The 16,078-nt window shown below is 47.6% G+C and overlaps 1 protein-coding gene across 2 annotated transcripts; it reads left to right on the top strand.

Annotated features, from left to right (window-relative positions):
• Nucleotides 1-464: 464 nt before the first annotated feature.
• LOC112885798 (L-type lectin-domain containing receptor kinase IX.1-like) lies at nt 465-3,119 on the top strand. 2 transcript variants are annotated; one of them, XM_025951447.1, is made up of 4 exons: nt 467-797; nt 866-1,337; nt 1,470-2,022; nt 2,104-3,114. In XM_025951447.1, exons 2-4 carry the CDS (start codon nt 923-925, stop codon nt 2,795-2,797), a joined length of 1,662 nt encoding a protein of 553 aa, XP_025807232.1. In that variant the 5' UTR covers nt 467-797; nt 866-922; the 3' UTR covers nt 2,798-3,114. The 2 variants fall into 2 exon arrangements, with proteins under 2 accessions (XP_025807231.1, XP_025807232.1); XM_025951446.1 differs by having other exon boundaries at nt 465-1,337; nt 2,104-3,119.
• Nucleotides 3,120-16,078: the final 12,959 nt, after the last annotated feature.

Here is a 16,078-nt window from a genome sequence, read left to right as displayed (position 1 = left end):
ACGAAATAATTTACGTATTTTCGTCGGCTTAGCTTAGACCGACGAAAATAAATCTGGCCGACGAAATTGACCTGTTTTGCTATATTGAAATAATAATAAAATATATAAAGAGAAAAAAATTCTTGTCTCCCTTCAATGAAATGAATTCAAAATTTACCTTTCCTACAAAACCGCATATCATTAATGCGAATTACGGAGGACTCGAAGCAACTCCCGGCTGACGATAGCGTCGATCTGGACTGTGCTTGGTCTATGCTGCCGCTCTCAGAAGATTCCGTCGCTGTTTCTTCTAAAAACTGTAAATTTCTCACACGAGCAAAATTCGTAATTTTTCATTGGCCTAGGGCAGAAGTACCCAAAGTTGGACAGCTCAAACTTGTCGGAACGCGCGGACTTGAAAGTCAAGACATTTGTCTTCATTTTTCGACGTCCACAAAAATATCATACCCGAGAAATTATCCGAACTGACGAAGAGATGCGAAGACACGTATCTAAGTGCGCTGCCTCAGCACCTGCGCAATCTACTGCTCCTTCCCTACTAACCATGGCACCGCTGCATTTCCTCATCCTGCTCGCCATCGTCTCCTCATTTGCCGAGGCCGGTGACGACGGTTATTCCTCTGCCACTGCACTGCCGATATTACCGGGAGCCTTCATGCCCGTTGAACCATACTACTGCTCTACTACGGGCAACTACACCCTTAAGAGCCCGTACCAGGTGAACCTCGGCAAACTCATGGACGACCTCCAGTCGGGTGCCATCGCCAACCACGCCGGCTTCAATTACGCTGTTGCCGGTGAGGCGCCCGATGCTGTGTTTGGTCTCACTATGTGCTACGCCGACCGTAACTGGACCCAGTGCCAGAACTGCCTCCAAGCGGCGACCACTGAAGTGGAGCTGATTTGCCCATTCGGCCCGGAGATGAAGGCCTGGGGAGACGCGTGCGTGCTCCGGTACTCCAACGAGTCGTTCTTCTACGTCGCCGATGTGATATCAGCGTTCCACTTCTCGGATACTAGTAACTCCTCCGTCAACAACATGACCGGCGTGAACGACACGCTGTGGAGTCTGATGTCCCGGCTAGCGGCGGAGGCTGCCGTCTCCGAGCTACGGCTGGCGAAAGGGAGCCAGGTGTACAAGGGATCGACAAGCATCTCGCAGGTGATTTACGGGCTGGCACAGTGCACCAGGGACCTTAACGCCAGCGAGTGCAGCAGGTGCCTCACCTACTTCGTCGAGGAGCTGTTAAGCAGCTCACTCTCGGTCAAGATCAACTACGCCGTCAAGGGCTACAGCTGTAACGTGGCGTACAAGATTGGGGAAGACTTCGATAGCTGTAACGTGCAACTATCTCAAACTAATGCAACCAATTTTCTTGTAGTCACTTTATTATAGTTGCACGTTATTATCTGTAGTATACTGATAATCCTACGTGATGAAATGGCTAATAATAAAAATTGTGGTACAGACTTGTTCCATGAGAAAGATCCATCGCCTCGCACCAGACCGACGTTGGGGATAGTAGCCGGCGTAACAGGTGGTTCGATAGCTTTCGTCATCTGCACTGGCACCTTGGTTTGCATCTTGTTGCGTCACCGCATCATAAAGGCAAGAGAGCGAGAAGTAGATATGTTTGACGATGATCCTCTGGAAGATAACACGTTCGAGAAAGGAACAGGACCGAGACGATTTCGATACAGGGAGCTGGCCACCGCAGCCGGCTTCTTCTCCGATGAGGAGAAGCTTGGAGAAGGCGGTTTCGGGTCGGTGTACAGAGGATACTTAAAAGATATGGACCTTCGGGTTGCCATAAAAAGAGTATCCAAGAGCTCCCAGCAGGGGAGAAAGGAGTACATTTCTGAGGTGAAGATCATAAGCCATCTGAGGCATCGCAATCTGGTGCAGCTTATAGGTTGGTGTCATGGCGGCGGTGAGCTCTTGCTTGTCTATGAGCTCATGCCCAATGGAAGTCTTAACTCTCATATTCATAGCCAGAACAATGTGTTATCGTGGCAACTCAGGTACCACCACTAGCAGTATCTCCCGCTTGCTTTGTTAAATTTATTAATTAAAGGCTCATATTTATTGCGTTATTCCTTTAGGCATGGCATCGTGCTTGGAATCGGATCTGCACTTGTGTACCTGCACCAGGATTGGGAGCAGTGCGTTTTGCACCGTGACATCAAACCGAGCAATATCTTGCTTGACGCCTCCTTCAACGCCAAGCTTGGCGATTTCGGGCTCGCGAGGATGGTCGACCATGAACGACAATCTCACACAACAGCCCTTGCCGGCACTATGGGGTACATGGACCCAGAATGCATGCTAAGTGGTAGTGCCAGCACCACATCCGATGTCTACAGCTTTGGCGTCGTCCTCCTTGAGATTTGTTGCGGCCGACGGCCGATCGTTGTAGTACAAGACAGCGGAGAATACGCCACCATGCACCTGGTGCAGTGGGTATGGGAATGTTATGGTTGCGGAAGGATCATCGACGCCGCCGATGCACAGTTGAATGGTGAATTTGATGGTGATGAGATGGAGCGTGTTATGATCACGGCTCTCTGGTGCGCGCATCCCGACCGCACCCTGAGGCCATCCATCAGGCAAGCGATTGGCGTGCTCCGGATGGAGGCACCCCTGCCGAGCCTCCCCACCAACATGCCGGTGGCGACATTCATGCCTCCGATGTATCACCTACAGCGCGAATCTGGGGCCACGACGGGCAGCAGCAGTGGCAGCGCAGGCACCAAACATTCAAGCATCGCGACCAAGACGTCTTCCTTGCCGAGATGACAAATCCACCGATATTGAACAAAGCTAACTAAATATTCCGGGTATTACTCTAGTACCTCCAGGATTATTAGCAGCATGTAAGACCACTCCCAATAGGAGTTTCATTATTATTTAATATGGTGACACATAAGCAATTTGGATGATATGGTTACACATGAAAAGCAGAGATCAATAGAAGTAGTTTTATCTACATGAAACTCCATATATTCACTCAGTGGTGGACCCAGCAACTTCAATGAGCCTGGGCGCCTCCACTCTACATCTCTACATATGGTGTTATCTAACAACTAGACATTGAAGAAGTTAATGAAGTTAGCGGACAGAGAGCCTAGGCTGGTGCCTAGGGTCTTTGGGCCCTGGGTCCGCTGTATTCGCTATTGTTTCCATGTTATTAGAATGTGTCTTATAATTAAATGCAACGTGCATATATGAAATATATACCAAAATTGAAACTATGCATTTTAGGGGGGTGTTTCAACATCAATTCATTGTTATTTGTTAATATGGAATTCTTGAAAATATCGACACGAAACTTGGCATTAGAATTGGCCTAAAGCATTTAGTTTGCTACTTTCTACCGAAGATTTATGGGGAAGATTGAAGCACTATATGTGGGACAGGTAGTTGCAAAATCACTCATAGCACTATTGTACTGCTTAACATAAGTAGGAAGGTTCATTATAAAGTTCCGAGAGAGAATAGCCATCAAGTTCCTGCAATGTTGAGCAACGAAAAGCGATCTTGGAAACCAAGCATAAGAACTACTCTCTTCATTTTAAATTGTAGTTCATTTTGATAAATTAAGATATATAAATTTTGCTATGCATGTGGACACAATGTATATATCTGGATATGCCTAGCAAAATCTATGTATCTAGATTTGCCAAAACAACCTAGAACTTGGAACAGATGGAGTATTAACTCAGGGATTCCGGGAGTTAATTGATAGTAAGGCTCGGCATAATATTCAAGGATCTAAATACCTTTTTCTTCAAATTTAATTGTGCTTAACTATTGTGCACTGATTTGATTGAAAAAGTTGAGCCGCTAGCTGGGCTGCTCTGAAATTGATGGTATATATGCTAACTATTCTTTATCTATGTAAAACCTTATATTGTATAAGAAATGTGTAATAATCGAGTGTCCAAGAGTCCTACTTATTTAAAAATTGCCTAGCCAACTAGTTTGTGCATTTAATTGGTTAGACTGTTGTGTAATCAGAGTGCCCAAAAGACATTGCCGTTGGCCTTAGATGCTAGTATGGCTTGGTAACTTTTGTGTGTGTCGATAGAATTTGAACTCGTGGAGTGGTCGTGGTCGAATGATCACAACACATGGGATATCCAAGAAATATTTGTGAACAACATTATTCACATTTTATTTGTCCTGTATTCGGCACACATGTTTTTATTCATAACTGAGACAATCAGTATTCATATCTATATTCACAACTATACATGTCTGACTCCGAAACCCAAGGAAAATATGGAAACAAATACGGGCAGTATCCGTTCGTATATAATCCGTTTCCACACCGTAACTAAAGGTACATTTTAAGTGATTGAATCAATTGGATGTAACCAAACTATAGTCCATGGTATAGGTGGGAGATAACCTTTGGTGAGTGCGATGAAAGATAGTAGCGTTACTAATAACATCACTGTTTTATTTGAGATAAGATAGTACCGTTACTAATAACATCACTGTTTTCACCAAGCAATTGATATCATACTAAAAAAATCTGCATGAACTTAGGGAACGTGAATAATAGGCTGTGGCGTCGAAATCACTGATAGAAGGCCTTCTTGTCCGTGGAAGATCGCAAGTGAAGAAGTCACGAATATGTTTAGAATTTATGGTAAAGCTGTTGGCAGTCCCTTGGAAGCCATCGGCAAAATAGTAATCTATTTTGACAAGCAATGTCTTAGGACGCTACAATAGGAAGAGTGCCCAGACCAGGGAAGATGATGCTGCCTAACAGCAAAACACACTACACGTAAGCTAGATTGCTGTGCACCACCAGCAGCGCAGCAGCACAACACATTGTGATGACCACGGCCTTGTTGGCACCGCCCGAGGGAAAAGCCCACACATCCGAACACCACCACTATGGAAACAATCGCTAGGAATGCGCGCGTTCACAGCCAGGCCAGAGAGCCGAGCCGTATATCTGCACGTCACCAATAATGCAATCTCATGGTGTTTGAAGTAGCGTAGCTGGCTCATTTCCTTTTTTTATCTTCCATTATCTGAATTCTATTTGCATATATTTCTTCAACTCGAACATGAAATTTAGTAACGGAGAACCTCACAACTTCCAAAACTTCCTCTGTGATAAAGGAGATACTACTCCAGAAAACGTTCCCAAGGGCGGGTAAAATAGCATTTATAGAGGCGGGGGCAGTACCCGCCACTACTGGAAACGTGGCCTTTGCCAAGTGTTCAGAGCTTTGCCGAGTGCAAAATATCAGGCACTCGGCAAAGAGCCTCTTTGCCGAGTGCTGTACTCGGCAAAGGAAAACACACGGTGAACTCCTCCTTTGCCGAGCGCCACACACTAGGCAATGAAAAACACTCGGCAAAAATTTTTTTGCCTAGTCTCGAGCACTCGGCAAACGAGCGCCACGGCGTTGATGCAATTAACAGCGTTAGTCTTTGCCGAGTGCCTAGTCGAAGACACTCGGCAAAGAGGAGTTTTGCCGAGTGCCTAAGAAAGAAACTCCGCAAAATATACATTTTTTTTCTTTATTTTGTCCAAAATTTTTTCTATCGAAGTGTTTTTTCTATTGTCATCCTACATTATCCTCAACAACATATGTAATTTAGGTTCATTTATCGAAGTGTTTGCTATATTTCATCAATTCATTTTATTTTATTGAATATCTTGAATAATTCAAATTTGAACCGCGTGATCATTCGAATAGCGGAAAAAATGAATGAAAAATTGTTATTCATGTTAATGAGCATGCTTTGAGGTCTTATCGAAGAAAGGACCAGAAATTTCGAACCTACTATTCACAAAACATGGCGACTAAATTGTGTTCAAGTCGTGTTTAAATTGTATAAAAGGCAAATTTGGTCGAAAAATTATGAAACTTGTCGAGATATCATGTTTTCATGTGGGGATACTGTGATAAAAAATTTATAAGATATCATAAAAATTTGACATCTACGATGCTTAACACCTAATCGGGCTTCACATAAAATCATACATCTGTTCGGAGAACTTTCAATTTGTAAGCATCGTATGTTCTAACTTTCGCGAAACCTCATCAGATTTTTATCACAGCTACCCCATGTGATATCATTACATCTCGACAAGTTTCATAATTTTTTGGACCATATTTGGTTTTTATACATTTTAAAAACAACTGGACAAGAAGTTCGTCGTCATGTTTCGTGGACAAGAAGTTTGAAATTTCTGAATTTCTTCTCGATAAGGTCTCAACGCATGCTTCAATAACGTGAATATCATTTTTTCATTCATTGTTTTCCATTATTCTTGTGACTTGTAGTTCAAATTTTAATAATTACAAGAAATTCAATAAAATAAAATAAATTGACAAAATATAGCAAACACTTCGAGCAATGGGCACAAATTGCACATATTGTTGCATATAATGTAAGTATCACAGCAACAAAAGTTCGGTGCCAAAAAGTGAAAAAAATGAAAATTATTTGCCGAGTGCCAGGATAAGCACTCGGCAAATAGGTCCTTTGTCGAGTGCAGGGCTCAAAGCACTCGACAAAGAATATGAATATTTTAAAAAATTGGATAGTTTGTCGGATTTTAAAATAGTTTCAAAACCCTAACTCTTTTGAAGCTGACCCTTAAATCAAAGTTATAGTTCTTTTTACACTCTACACTTTTGCTTTTGGGCATATTTTCATTTAGGGTATGGTTTGAAAGAAAATCTTACTTTACAGTGAACCCTTGAACTTTTGCAAAATTGCGAACAAGTAATGCACTCTAACTTGAACTCATTTAGATTTGTGCAAAGTAAGCTTGAAATAAAGTAAATTTATTCAAGCATGTTACTGATGCCATCATGATTAGATTTTTTTTTACCATGTGCTGTTCTGATGTAGAGTAATTCATAGTAAATTTTTCATAATTTTATAGCACTGTTTAACTTAATTAGATTAATGTATAGTAAATAAATTTGAATTCTTAGAATTCAATCCTTTGCTTTTTAGTATTTTGAATGTGAATTGTAGGATTGCGACCTTATCATGAAGAAAATATATTGACTTAATAATCACTTAATTCAAATCATTGCATATCATGTAGAATCGACGCCGCTTGAAGACGGAACTTGCAAATTGGTCCCGAAACCCGAGCAGGGTATATCTGAAGACCAAGTGAACGTCTCCGAGAATCTTACTGAAGCCCCGCACTTCATGAATTCTTGTCATGTACACCTTTTTGTAATAAATAAACGCAAATTCATGTATTCCTCATTTTAACAAAAATGCCATTATGTTAGACCTGGTTGATCCCGGACGTAGAAGTAAATCATCTGCCCCTGCCCACATGAAAAAATAAAGCTTTCGAAATCTCGCATTCCTCTGGGGAACAAGCTGCTCCTTCCTTTTGAAATTTTAATTTACAATTCGTTGAGGACAAGCCTTTGACCAGCAATTAGCCTATTGTAGTACATAATTTTTATGACACAAAGCTGATGCATTAGATTCATATTTGAAGATACTTTTGCCTCACATAAATGAAATATTAATAGAGTAACTCTTGGTCAAAGCCTTGTCCTCACAAAACGAAATACACCTTATAATTTCAAAATGGAGGTAATATATGTAAACAGATGCATCAAACAAGCTGATCGACCACAAGTTTTACAAGAGTTTAACGATGAAGTTAACAAGCAATGCAAAATAGTTTTACAAGAGTTCAACGGATAAATTCATAAAGTTCACAAACATTACATTACATCGCCATTAATGATTACATAGATATGAAATTAGGCATTTGAGCTGGATTACTAGGGGTAGCTTGCCTTTCTGATTCCTGCCCCCCGTAGTTGTTGGTTATCGTGGCCGTGCCATAGCAGCTTATGTTGGTTGAGCAGCCGCTGCAGGGGAGGCAGCCGCCGAAGCAGCTAAACAGCTTCGACCACCCTGGCCACTTCATTTGTGCTGACCAGCTCGGCTTTTGTGAGAAAAAATAAATCGATACAACCCTAGCACTAAAGCAAACAAAGAGAAACTTTGCCCGTGAATACGCCTAGTTTGCTGATGCAGATACATGAAGAATGCGATGATTCCAGCAAATGCATGTAACAATGGCGAATACCCGATCCTGATGCGCGGGGGATGTTGGTGCTGATGGGTGCTCTGGTCCCCGTGTCGGCGCGCTTCGGCAGAAGCTCGCTGGTGGCGGTTTCCGAGGAGGTGCCGCAGATGTGCCGGTGGTGGCGACGGCCATGATCTCCAAGGCGGTGCACTCCGGGAGCGGGGCGGTATTGGAGGATTCGTCGCGGAGGGTGATGCTGCTGATAAGATAGTAAATAGTTATCAAATGATATGTGAACAAAAATGAATTTTCAGTTACAGAAAATCCAAGCATAGGCAGCAAGGTAAAACTGTAATGTAATTAACATGTACTAGCAAATATGCCCGTGCGTCTCTACGGGAATCCATATAAGTGAATTGATTAGCTTATAAAATGTATATATTATACACGGTACGTATTTTATCATAACATAGTACGTGTCGGTCGAGAACTTTAGTCTTTTACTATTTTACTAGCCAAACTTAATTCCAAATGGTTTCAGACCCTTAACTCGACATACGATCGTCCGAATTCTGATTAAAACTCCAATTGACAAACCAGGGAATCAATGCTTGCTTTAGAAATTGTAGAGATTTGTCATCTCTGGTAGTATCGATCTATCATTGATGCTCCAATTTTATATTTCCTAGTGCTTTAATCTTATATTGTCCTAGATGATGATAGCCACTGTAAGCTTAGCAAATAAATCAGATATTCAGCAATCTATTGGTACTGAAGCATGATGCATCATTTTATTGAAAATTGTTGTCTTTTTTGTGACGAGTTTGTGAAATTATCAGTAAGGAGCAAAATGTGATGCGGTGATACTGCTTTAAGTTTTGTGAACTTAACTTACAGATAACTATTACTGTGGTTCAATAATATTGAAAGTTTGCTATAATTGTAGGCTACACTTGGTTAGAACTATTTCCTCATACAAGAAGAAAGCATCAGGTAATTCTAATACTCCTGTGTCAGTTTTCTGTGAACAAACTAGTTTCATCTTTTCTTACTTGCAAGGTATCATGATCATGCGGGGTCCATTGGGCGGCGGCGGTGGCGGGGCGACGGGGGGCGGCCGGCGGGGGCGCCGGGGGTGCGGCGGGCGGGCCGCGGCGGGGCGCGGCGGACAGGGCACTGTGGGGGCGCGGCGGGCAGGGCGCGGCGGGGCCGGCGGGGGTGCGGCGGGAGTGGCGCGGCGGCAAGGGAGGGGCAGTGGCATGGTGGGGGCAAAGGCGCGGCAGCAAGGCGGGGGCAGGGGCGCGGCGGGGAGGGGGGGAGGCGCGGCCAGGCAACGGGGGCAGGGGTGCGGCGGGGGGAGGGGCGGCGGCACGGCGGGGGCAGGGGCAGGGGCGCGGAAGGGGTAGGGGCGCGGTAGGGGGGAGGCGCGGCCGGGCGTGGTGGGTGGGGGCCTGGAGGCGGGGGCAGTGGCGCGGCGGGGCGGGCGGGGGCAGCCGGGAGGCGGGGGCAGTGGTGCGGCGGCCGGACGCGGCGAGGGGCGGGCGCGGCTGGGGGCTGGCGGTGGCGGGGTCCGGGCGGCGGGGGCAGCGGCGCGGCGACGGGCTAGCGGTGGCGGGGGCAGGGGCACGGCGGCGGGGTCCGGGCGGCAGGGGCAGGGGCGTGGCGGCGGGGGCCGGGCGCGGCGGGGGCAGGGGCGCGGCGGGGGCAGGCTGCGGCGGCCGAGAGGCGGGGGCAATGGCACAGTGGCCGAACATGGTGGGGGGCCGGGCGCGGCGGCGGGGTCCGGGCGGCGGGGGCAGGGGAGCGGCAGGAGGTGCGCGAGTGTCAGGGGTGTGAAGGTAGCGCACAAGTCTGATGCGTATAGGAATAACTTGCCTCCGTGATCTGATGCTCGGCAAAGACGTCTTTGCCGAGTGTCCATGATCTGGCATCTTTGCCGAGTGTCCACGATCTGGCACTCGGCAAAGATGTCTCGGCAAGGACGTCTTTGACGAGTGTCCGTGATCTAATGCTCGGCAAAGAGGCAAGTTATTCCTATAAGCATCAGACTTGTGCGCTTCCTTCACAGCCCTAACACTCGTGCACCTCCCCCCGCTCCCTCGCCCCCGCCGCCGCCACCCCACCGCCGCGCCACTGCCCCCGCCTCCCGGCCACCGCGGCCCGCCCGCCGCCGCGCCCCTGCCCCCGCCGCGCCCGGCCCTCGCCGCTGCCCGCCCGCCGCCGCGCCCCTGCCCCCGCCGCGCCCGGCCCCGCCGCCGCCGCGCCCGGCCCCGCCGCCACCGCGCCCCTGCCCCCACCGCCCGGACCCCGCCGCCACCAGCCCGCCGCCGCGCCCCTGCCCCCGCCGCCCGGACCCCGCCGCCGCCCGCTCGCCGCCGCGCCCCTGCCCCCACGGCCCGGACCCCGCCGCCGCCCGCCTGCCGCCGCGCCCCTACCCCCGCCGCCTGGACCCCGCCGCCGCACCCAGCCCCCACCGCGTCCGGCCGCCGCGCCACGGCCCCCACCTCCCGGCCCCCGCCGCCTGCCCGCCGCCGCGCCCCTGCCCCCGCCGTGCCCCTGCCCCCACCACGGCCGGCCGCCGCGCCTCGACCCCCACCGCCGCCCGCCCGCGCCTCCCCCTATCGCCGCGCCACTGCCCCCGCCGTGCCCCTGCCCCCGCCGCGCCATTGCCCCCATCTTGCCGCTGCCCGGCTGTAGTTAATCCAGGGCTCCCGCCGCGTCAGCCGCCGCCGCTGCCCGGGTGTATAGGTTTAGAGTATGGAAGACCGTGAGTGGATGTACAATGGCCGCTTAGGTCAGGGTCAGGTCACCAATGAATGGATCGACAAGACCGTTGCTTTTTTGGAACGGGCGTTTCGCGAAGCAGCTAAAGAAGCGAGTAAATTATTCTGTCCATGCAGCAAATGTGTAAACAGGAAGAGACAAACAAAGAAGATAATGGGGGAACATCTTTTGTGGAATGGATTTACGGCAGGCTATACCCGGTGGGTCTACCACGGTGAAGACGGTCGTATGAGAGAGGAGGTGGTGAGACCACGCGTGGAGGATTATGATGCCGATGCTGGGGTAGCGGACATGCTAAATGACTATCATGAGGCACGGTTCACTGAAGGACATACGGCGGAGGAGCCAGAGGCAACCGCAAAGGTGTTCTATGACATGTTTGCCGCGGCGCAGAAACCCCTTCATGAATAGACAAAGCTTTCTCAACTGGATGCCATTGGATGCATAATGGCGTTAAAGTCGCAATATAGCTTGAGTCGAGACGCCTTCAATGGCATGTTGACAGTTATTGGCAGCCTGCTTCCGGAGGATCACATTCTGCCGAAGAGCATGTACGAGGCACATAAACTTCTTCGTGCACTCAAGATGCCGTATGACCGGATACATGCTTGTCCGAAGGGGTGCGTCCTGTTTAGGAAAGAATACGTGGAATTAAAGTACTGTCCAAAGTGTAAAGCCTCTAGGTTCATGGAGGTAGCCTCTGGTGATGGCCGCAAGAGGTAGCTTGACATCCCCGTGACAATCCTACGTCACCTTCCATTCATACCAAGGATCCAGCGGTTATACATGACTGAGGAATACACGAAATAGATGACATGGCACAAAAATAGCAAACGATACAAACCTGACAAGATGGTTCATGCGTCCGATGGTGAAGCATGGACCCACTTTGACAGCATTCATCATGAGAAAGCCAGAGGGGCTTGTAATGTACACGTTGCGTTGGTAACAGATGGGTTCAATCCTTATGGAATGATGGCTGCCACATACACATGTTGGCCGATATTCGTTATCCCCCTCAATCTCCCACCAGACGTATGCTTTCAACGACAGAACATATTATTGTCGTTGATTATTCCAGGACATCCGGGGAATAATATGGGTGTGTTCATGGAGCCTCTAATTGATGAATTGGTTCGTGCTTGGGAGGAAGGGGTATGGACGTACGACCGGGCCACGAAGACAAACTTCAAAATGCATGTTTGGTACCAATACTCCCTGCATGACTTGCTGGCCTATGGGATATTCAGCGCCTGGTGTGTTCATGGGAGGTTCCCATGCCCAGTATGCAAGGAAGGTCTTAAGTTCATTTGGTTGCAGAAGGGTGGCAAGTATTCGGCGTTCGACAAAATCGGCAATTCCTCCCTCGTGACCATGCATTCAGACAAGACCAAAAGAACTTCACGAAAGGTGTCGCGGTGACAGATCTTGCACCTCCGATGAAGACTAGTGCCGCGGTCCGTCAACAGATAGATGATCTCGTGGTCAATCCAGAAGGTGGCTTTGTGGGATATAGCCAGCACCATATGTGGACTCATAAGTCAGGCTTGACTCGGCTCCCCTATTATGATGATCTTCTCCTTCCACACAACATTGATGTGATGCACACTGAAAAGAATGTGGCTGAGGCACTTTGGGCAACAATCATGGACATTCCCGGTAAGACAAAGGACAAAATTAAGGCTAGAGTGGATCTGGCAACGTTGTGTGATAGACCAAACCTATAGATGAAGCCTCCTGGTCGCGGTAAGACATGGAGAAAGCCTAAGGCCGATTTCATCTTGACCAAGCCCCAAAGGAGGGAAGTACTAGAATGGATCAAGACGTTGATGTTCCCTAATGGGTATGCAACTAATCTGTGTAGGGGGGTCAACTTATCTACTATGCGAGTCTTAGGGATGAAGAGTCATGACTACCACATATGGATTGAGCGACTTCTTCCGGCAATGGTTCGAGGGTATGTCCATGAGAATGTCTAGCTAGTGCTTGCAGAGTTGAGTTATTTCTTCCGCCAGCTTTGTGCCAAGGAGTTATCTAGGACCGTGGTTGCAGACTTGGAAATAATGGCACCGGTGTTGCTCTGTAAGTTGGAGAAGATCTTTCCACCTAGCTTCTTCAATCCGATTGAGCATATGATTTTGCACCTCCCGTATGAGGCACGAATGGGGGGTACCATGCAGGGTCGTTGGTGCTATCCAATCGAGAGATATCTAAAGGTTCTTCGGAAGAAATGTGGAAATAAATGCAAAATTGAGGCTTCCATTGCAGAGACATACATTCTGGAGGAAGTGTCAAACTTCACAACAACATACTATGGTGACAACCTCCCTATCATGCATAATCCACCACCTCGTTACAATGCTAGAAAAAATGAATCAAACCTCAGCCTTTTTCGAGGGCAACTCGGAAGTTCAAGTGGTTCGAGCACCAAGACATTGAGACATGAAGAGTGGCGCCAGATCATGCTATATGTGTTGACCAACCTTGACGAGGTGGTGCCGTACATGGAGCAATTTGTTCATAAATTTTGGTGTCGATCAAGGTATCCTACCCAGCAGGAATGTGATACCCTTCTTAGACAGGGTGCGGGAAATGGATTGCCCGATTTTATTTCTTGGTTCAAACAGCAGGGCCATAGGGTGAGTGCCAATTTGAGATAGGTTGCCGATGGCTTTGCCTATAGGGTCAGGCCATATTCTATTTATGACGTGAATGGATATCATTTTTCTACAACAAGCTACGAGGCAAGTCGACCCAACCGAAAGACCACAAATACTAGAGTTTTTACTCTTGGCCTTGATGGGGTCGAGTATTATGGAAGAATTGAAGAAATATACGAACTCAGTTTTCATGGTTCCAAACCTCTTAATCCTGTCATATTCAAATATCATTGGTTTGATCCTGAAATAACGAGACGGACATATTCTAATCTTGGGCTAGTCGAAATTCGGCAAGATTCCGTCTTACCAGGAGACGATGTCTATATTGTGGCCCAACAGGCCATACAAGTTTATTATCTCCCATATGCGTGCCAAACCAAAGAGCATCTTAAGGGTTGGTATGTTGTGCACAAGGTGTTACCACATGGTAAAGTACCTGTCCCAAACGATGAAGATTATAACTTAGACCCCAACACATATGACGGAGAGTTCTTTCAAGAAGAAGGGTTAGAAGGACGATTTGAGATAGACATAACCGAAGCGGACGGAATGGAAGTTGAAACGATTGTTGATGAGGAGGAGGAGGATGAGGAGGATGAGGTGCAGAATGCGAAGGACTTACAAATGTTACAACGATTACATTTAGGCAATTCCATTGACGACATTGATTCTTCAGATAGTGTTGATTATGACATGGTTGATAGTGATGATGAGACTTATGATCCAGCTGCTCCCGATTATGAAGATTATTTTTAATCAATGTAATACTAAATTATTATGTAATTATGTTTAATTTATGTTGCATATCTTTCTAAGTACGTCTTGTTTATCTGTATGGATTGCTTTACTCTGCTTAATTGCAGGTGATTGAACAAAGATGGTGGGCAGTGGCATGAGGAGCGTTTGGTCGCTTAACCAGAGGGCTAGGTCCGCTGAAGCTGGGTCGTCTGAGAGGAGGAGGGGGACGACGCAGGTGCCCCTGCAGGAGGCCACGGAGGAGGAGGCGTAGGTGGCCTCACAGGACGACACGGAGGAGGAGGCGCATGTGGCGCAGGAGGAGGACGAGGAGGCGCAGCAGGAGCACGAGGCGCAGCAGATGGCCTCTAGTTCGTCTCCCGTCTACTCGTGAGGTAAGTAACTTTATATGTTTTTATGGCCTCTTCATGTTATATGTTCAAATTCAAAAGTATAAACTAATAATTTTTCTTAATCACTTGTGCAGGTCCCGTGAGTTTGCCTAATCGACCGATACCTAGTGAGAAACGACCGTTGATTCGACCCGACGGGCAAAAGTAAGTAAATTTTTATGTTTTCGTTGCCTTTGTTCAAATTCAAATTAGAAACTAAAAGTGATGGCTAATCATTTGTGCAGGTCCTGGAAGATTATGGAGAGTGCAGGTGCTGCTCACAGACGCTCCGTCAATGGCATCCTCGGTCTTCTGTGCAGGGATCACTTTCCTGGCCTGGTTGAGTACGCTGGAGTTTTGGGGCCGGCCTATACGTTCGAGCAATACGCCGCCGCCCCCGATACTAAAGATCGGGATGGTAGGGTATTTAACAATAAGGCGGAGCGGGTGAAGCAGGAGCTATGGGTAAGTGCTACATACATCGCAATCATTGCAAATTCTTGAAATAATGAATGGTAATCATATTTGCATGCAGGATTTCTTCAAATGCCAGGATGGGTTTGAGGCCAAGGCTGATGTGGTGGCTACCAGATGCTGTAAGAAACTAGTCGTGGACATGCACTATGAGGCGCGTCTCCAGGCCATTATAAGTTTCCACGCCACCGTCCTTGGAGAGAAGGTCACCAAAACGGACGCAAGAACCATGTCGTTGACTGAGGAGCAGTACTTGCAGGTAAATATAGAATATTAATGTTTATTCTTTTTACATTAAGTATTCATTCCTTTTGACATTACATTAGGTACGATTAATGTAATCTTCTAATATGTCATCTACTTATTGGCCTGTAGATGATTCCTTATTGGTGCGCTGCGCATCCCGGGTGCTGGCAACAGATGGTGCAAAAGTGGTGCTCCAATGAGTGGGAGGTGTCGCACAACGCTTGCCGGGAGCGGCATATGATGATGCCTGGTAAACCATACCATCAAGGCAGTCGCAGCCTCAGCGGATACGCAGAAGCATGGGTACGCGAATTCATTTATTTAAACCAACACTCAATTATGCATGATTTCTAACTGTCTTGCTAGTTTTCTCGCAGTTGTCGTCACATGGTGGCCAGCCTTGCTCCCTCTTCAAGGCATTTGCTATGGCCCACAAGGGAAAGGCGACGTGTGATGTCAACTACAACCCGGAGGACGGGCCAGAGGCATACAGCAACACGACCGCCCACAGCCGCCTCAGTGAGTACACATCGATGGCAAGGGAGGTCCATGGTTCAGATTATGATCCGACCACCGAGGACCTTGACGGTGAAGTCATCATGAGGGTCGGAGGAGGTAAGAAGCATGGGCGGTACTGGATTGCCGACGGCGCAATCGACGCGTCCTCTACTCCTACTCTATCTCAGATTAGAGAAAGGAGCACCAGCGTGAGCCCAGCCATACTGTGACACCCTAGGTGTCA

Source organism: Panicum hallii, chromosome 3, assembly GCF_002211085.1.
Source record: "Panicum hallii strain FIL2 chromosome 3, PHallii_v3.1, whole genome shotgun sequence".
NCBI lineage: Eukaryota > Viridiplantae > Streptophyta > Magnoliopsida > Poales > Poaceae > Panicum > Panicum hallii.
The sequence above is the reverse complement of the archived record's forward strand: the minus strand, read 5'-3'. Positions and strand labels throughout refer to the sequence as shown.

Excerpts from the sequence above, each read along its gene's own strand:
- LOC112885798 (XM_025951446.1), top strand. The coding sequence starts at position 476 with ATGCGAAGACACGTATCTAAGTGCGCTGCCTCAGCACCTGCGCAATCT. Across the intron at positions 1,338-1,469 it reads TGGGGAAGACTTCGATAGCT|ACTTGTTCCATGAGAAAGAT; the intron begins GTAACGTGCAAC and ends ATTGTGGTACAG. Across the intron at positions 2,023-2,103 it reads GTGTTATCGTGGCAACTCAG|GCATGGCATCGTGCTTGGAA; the intron begins GTACCACCACTA and ends TTATTCCTTTAG.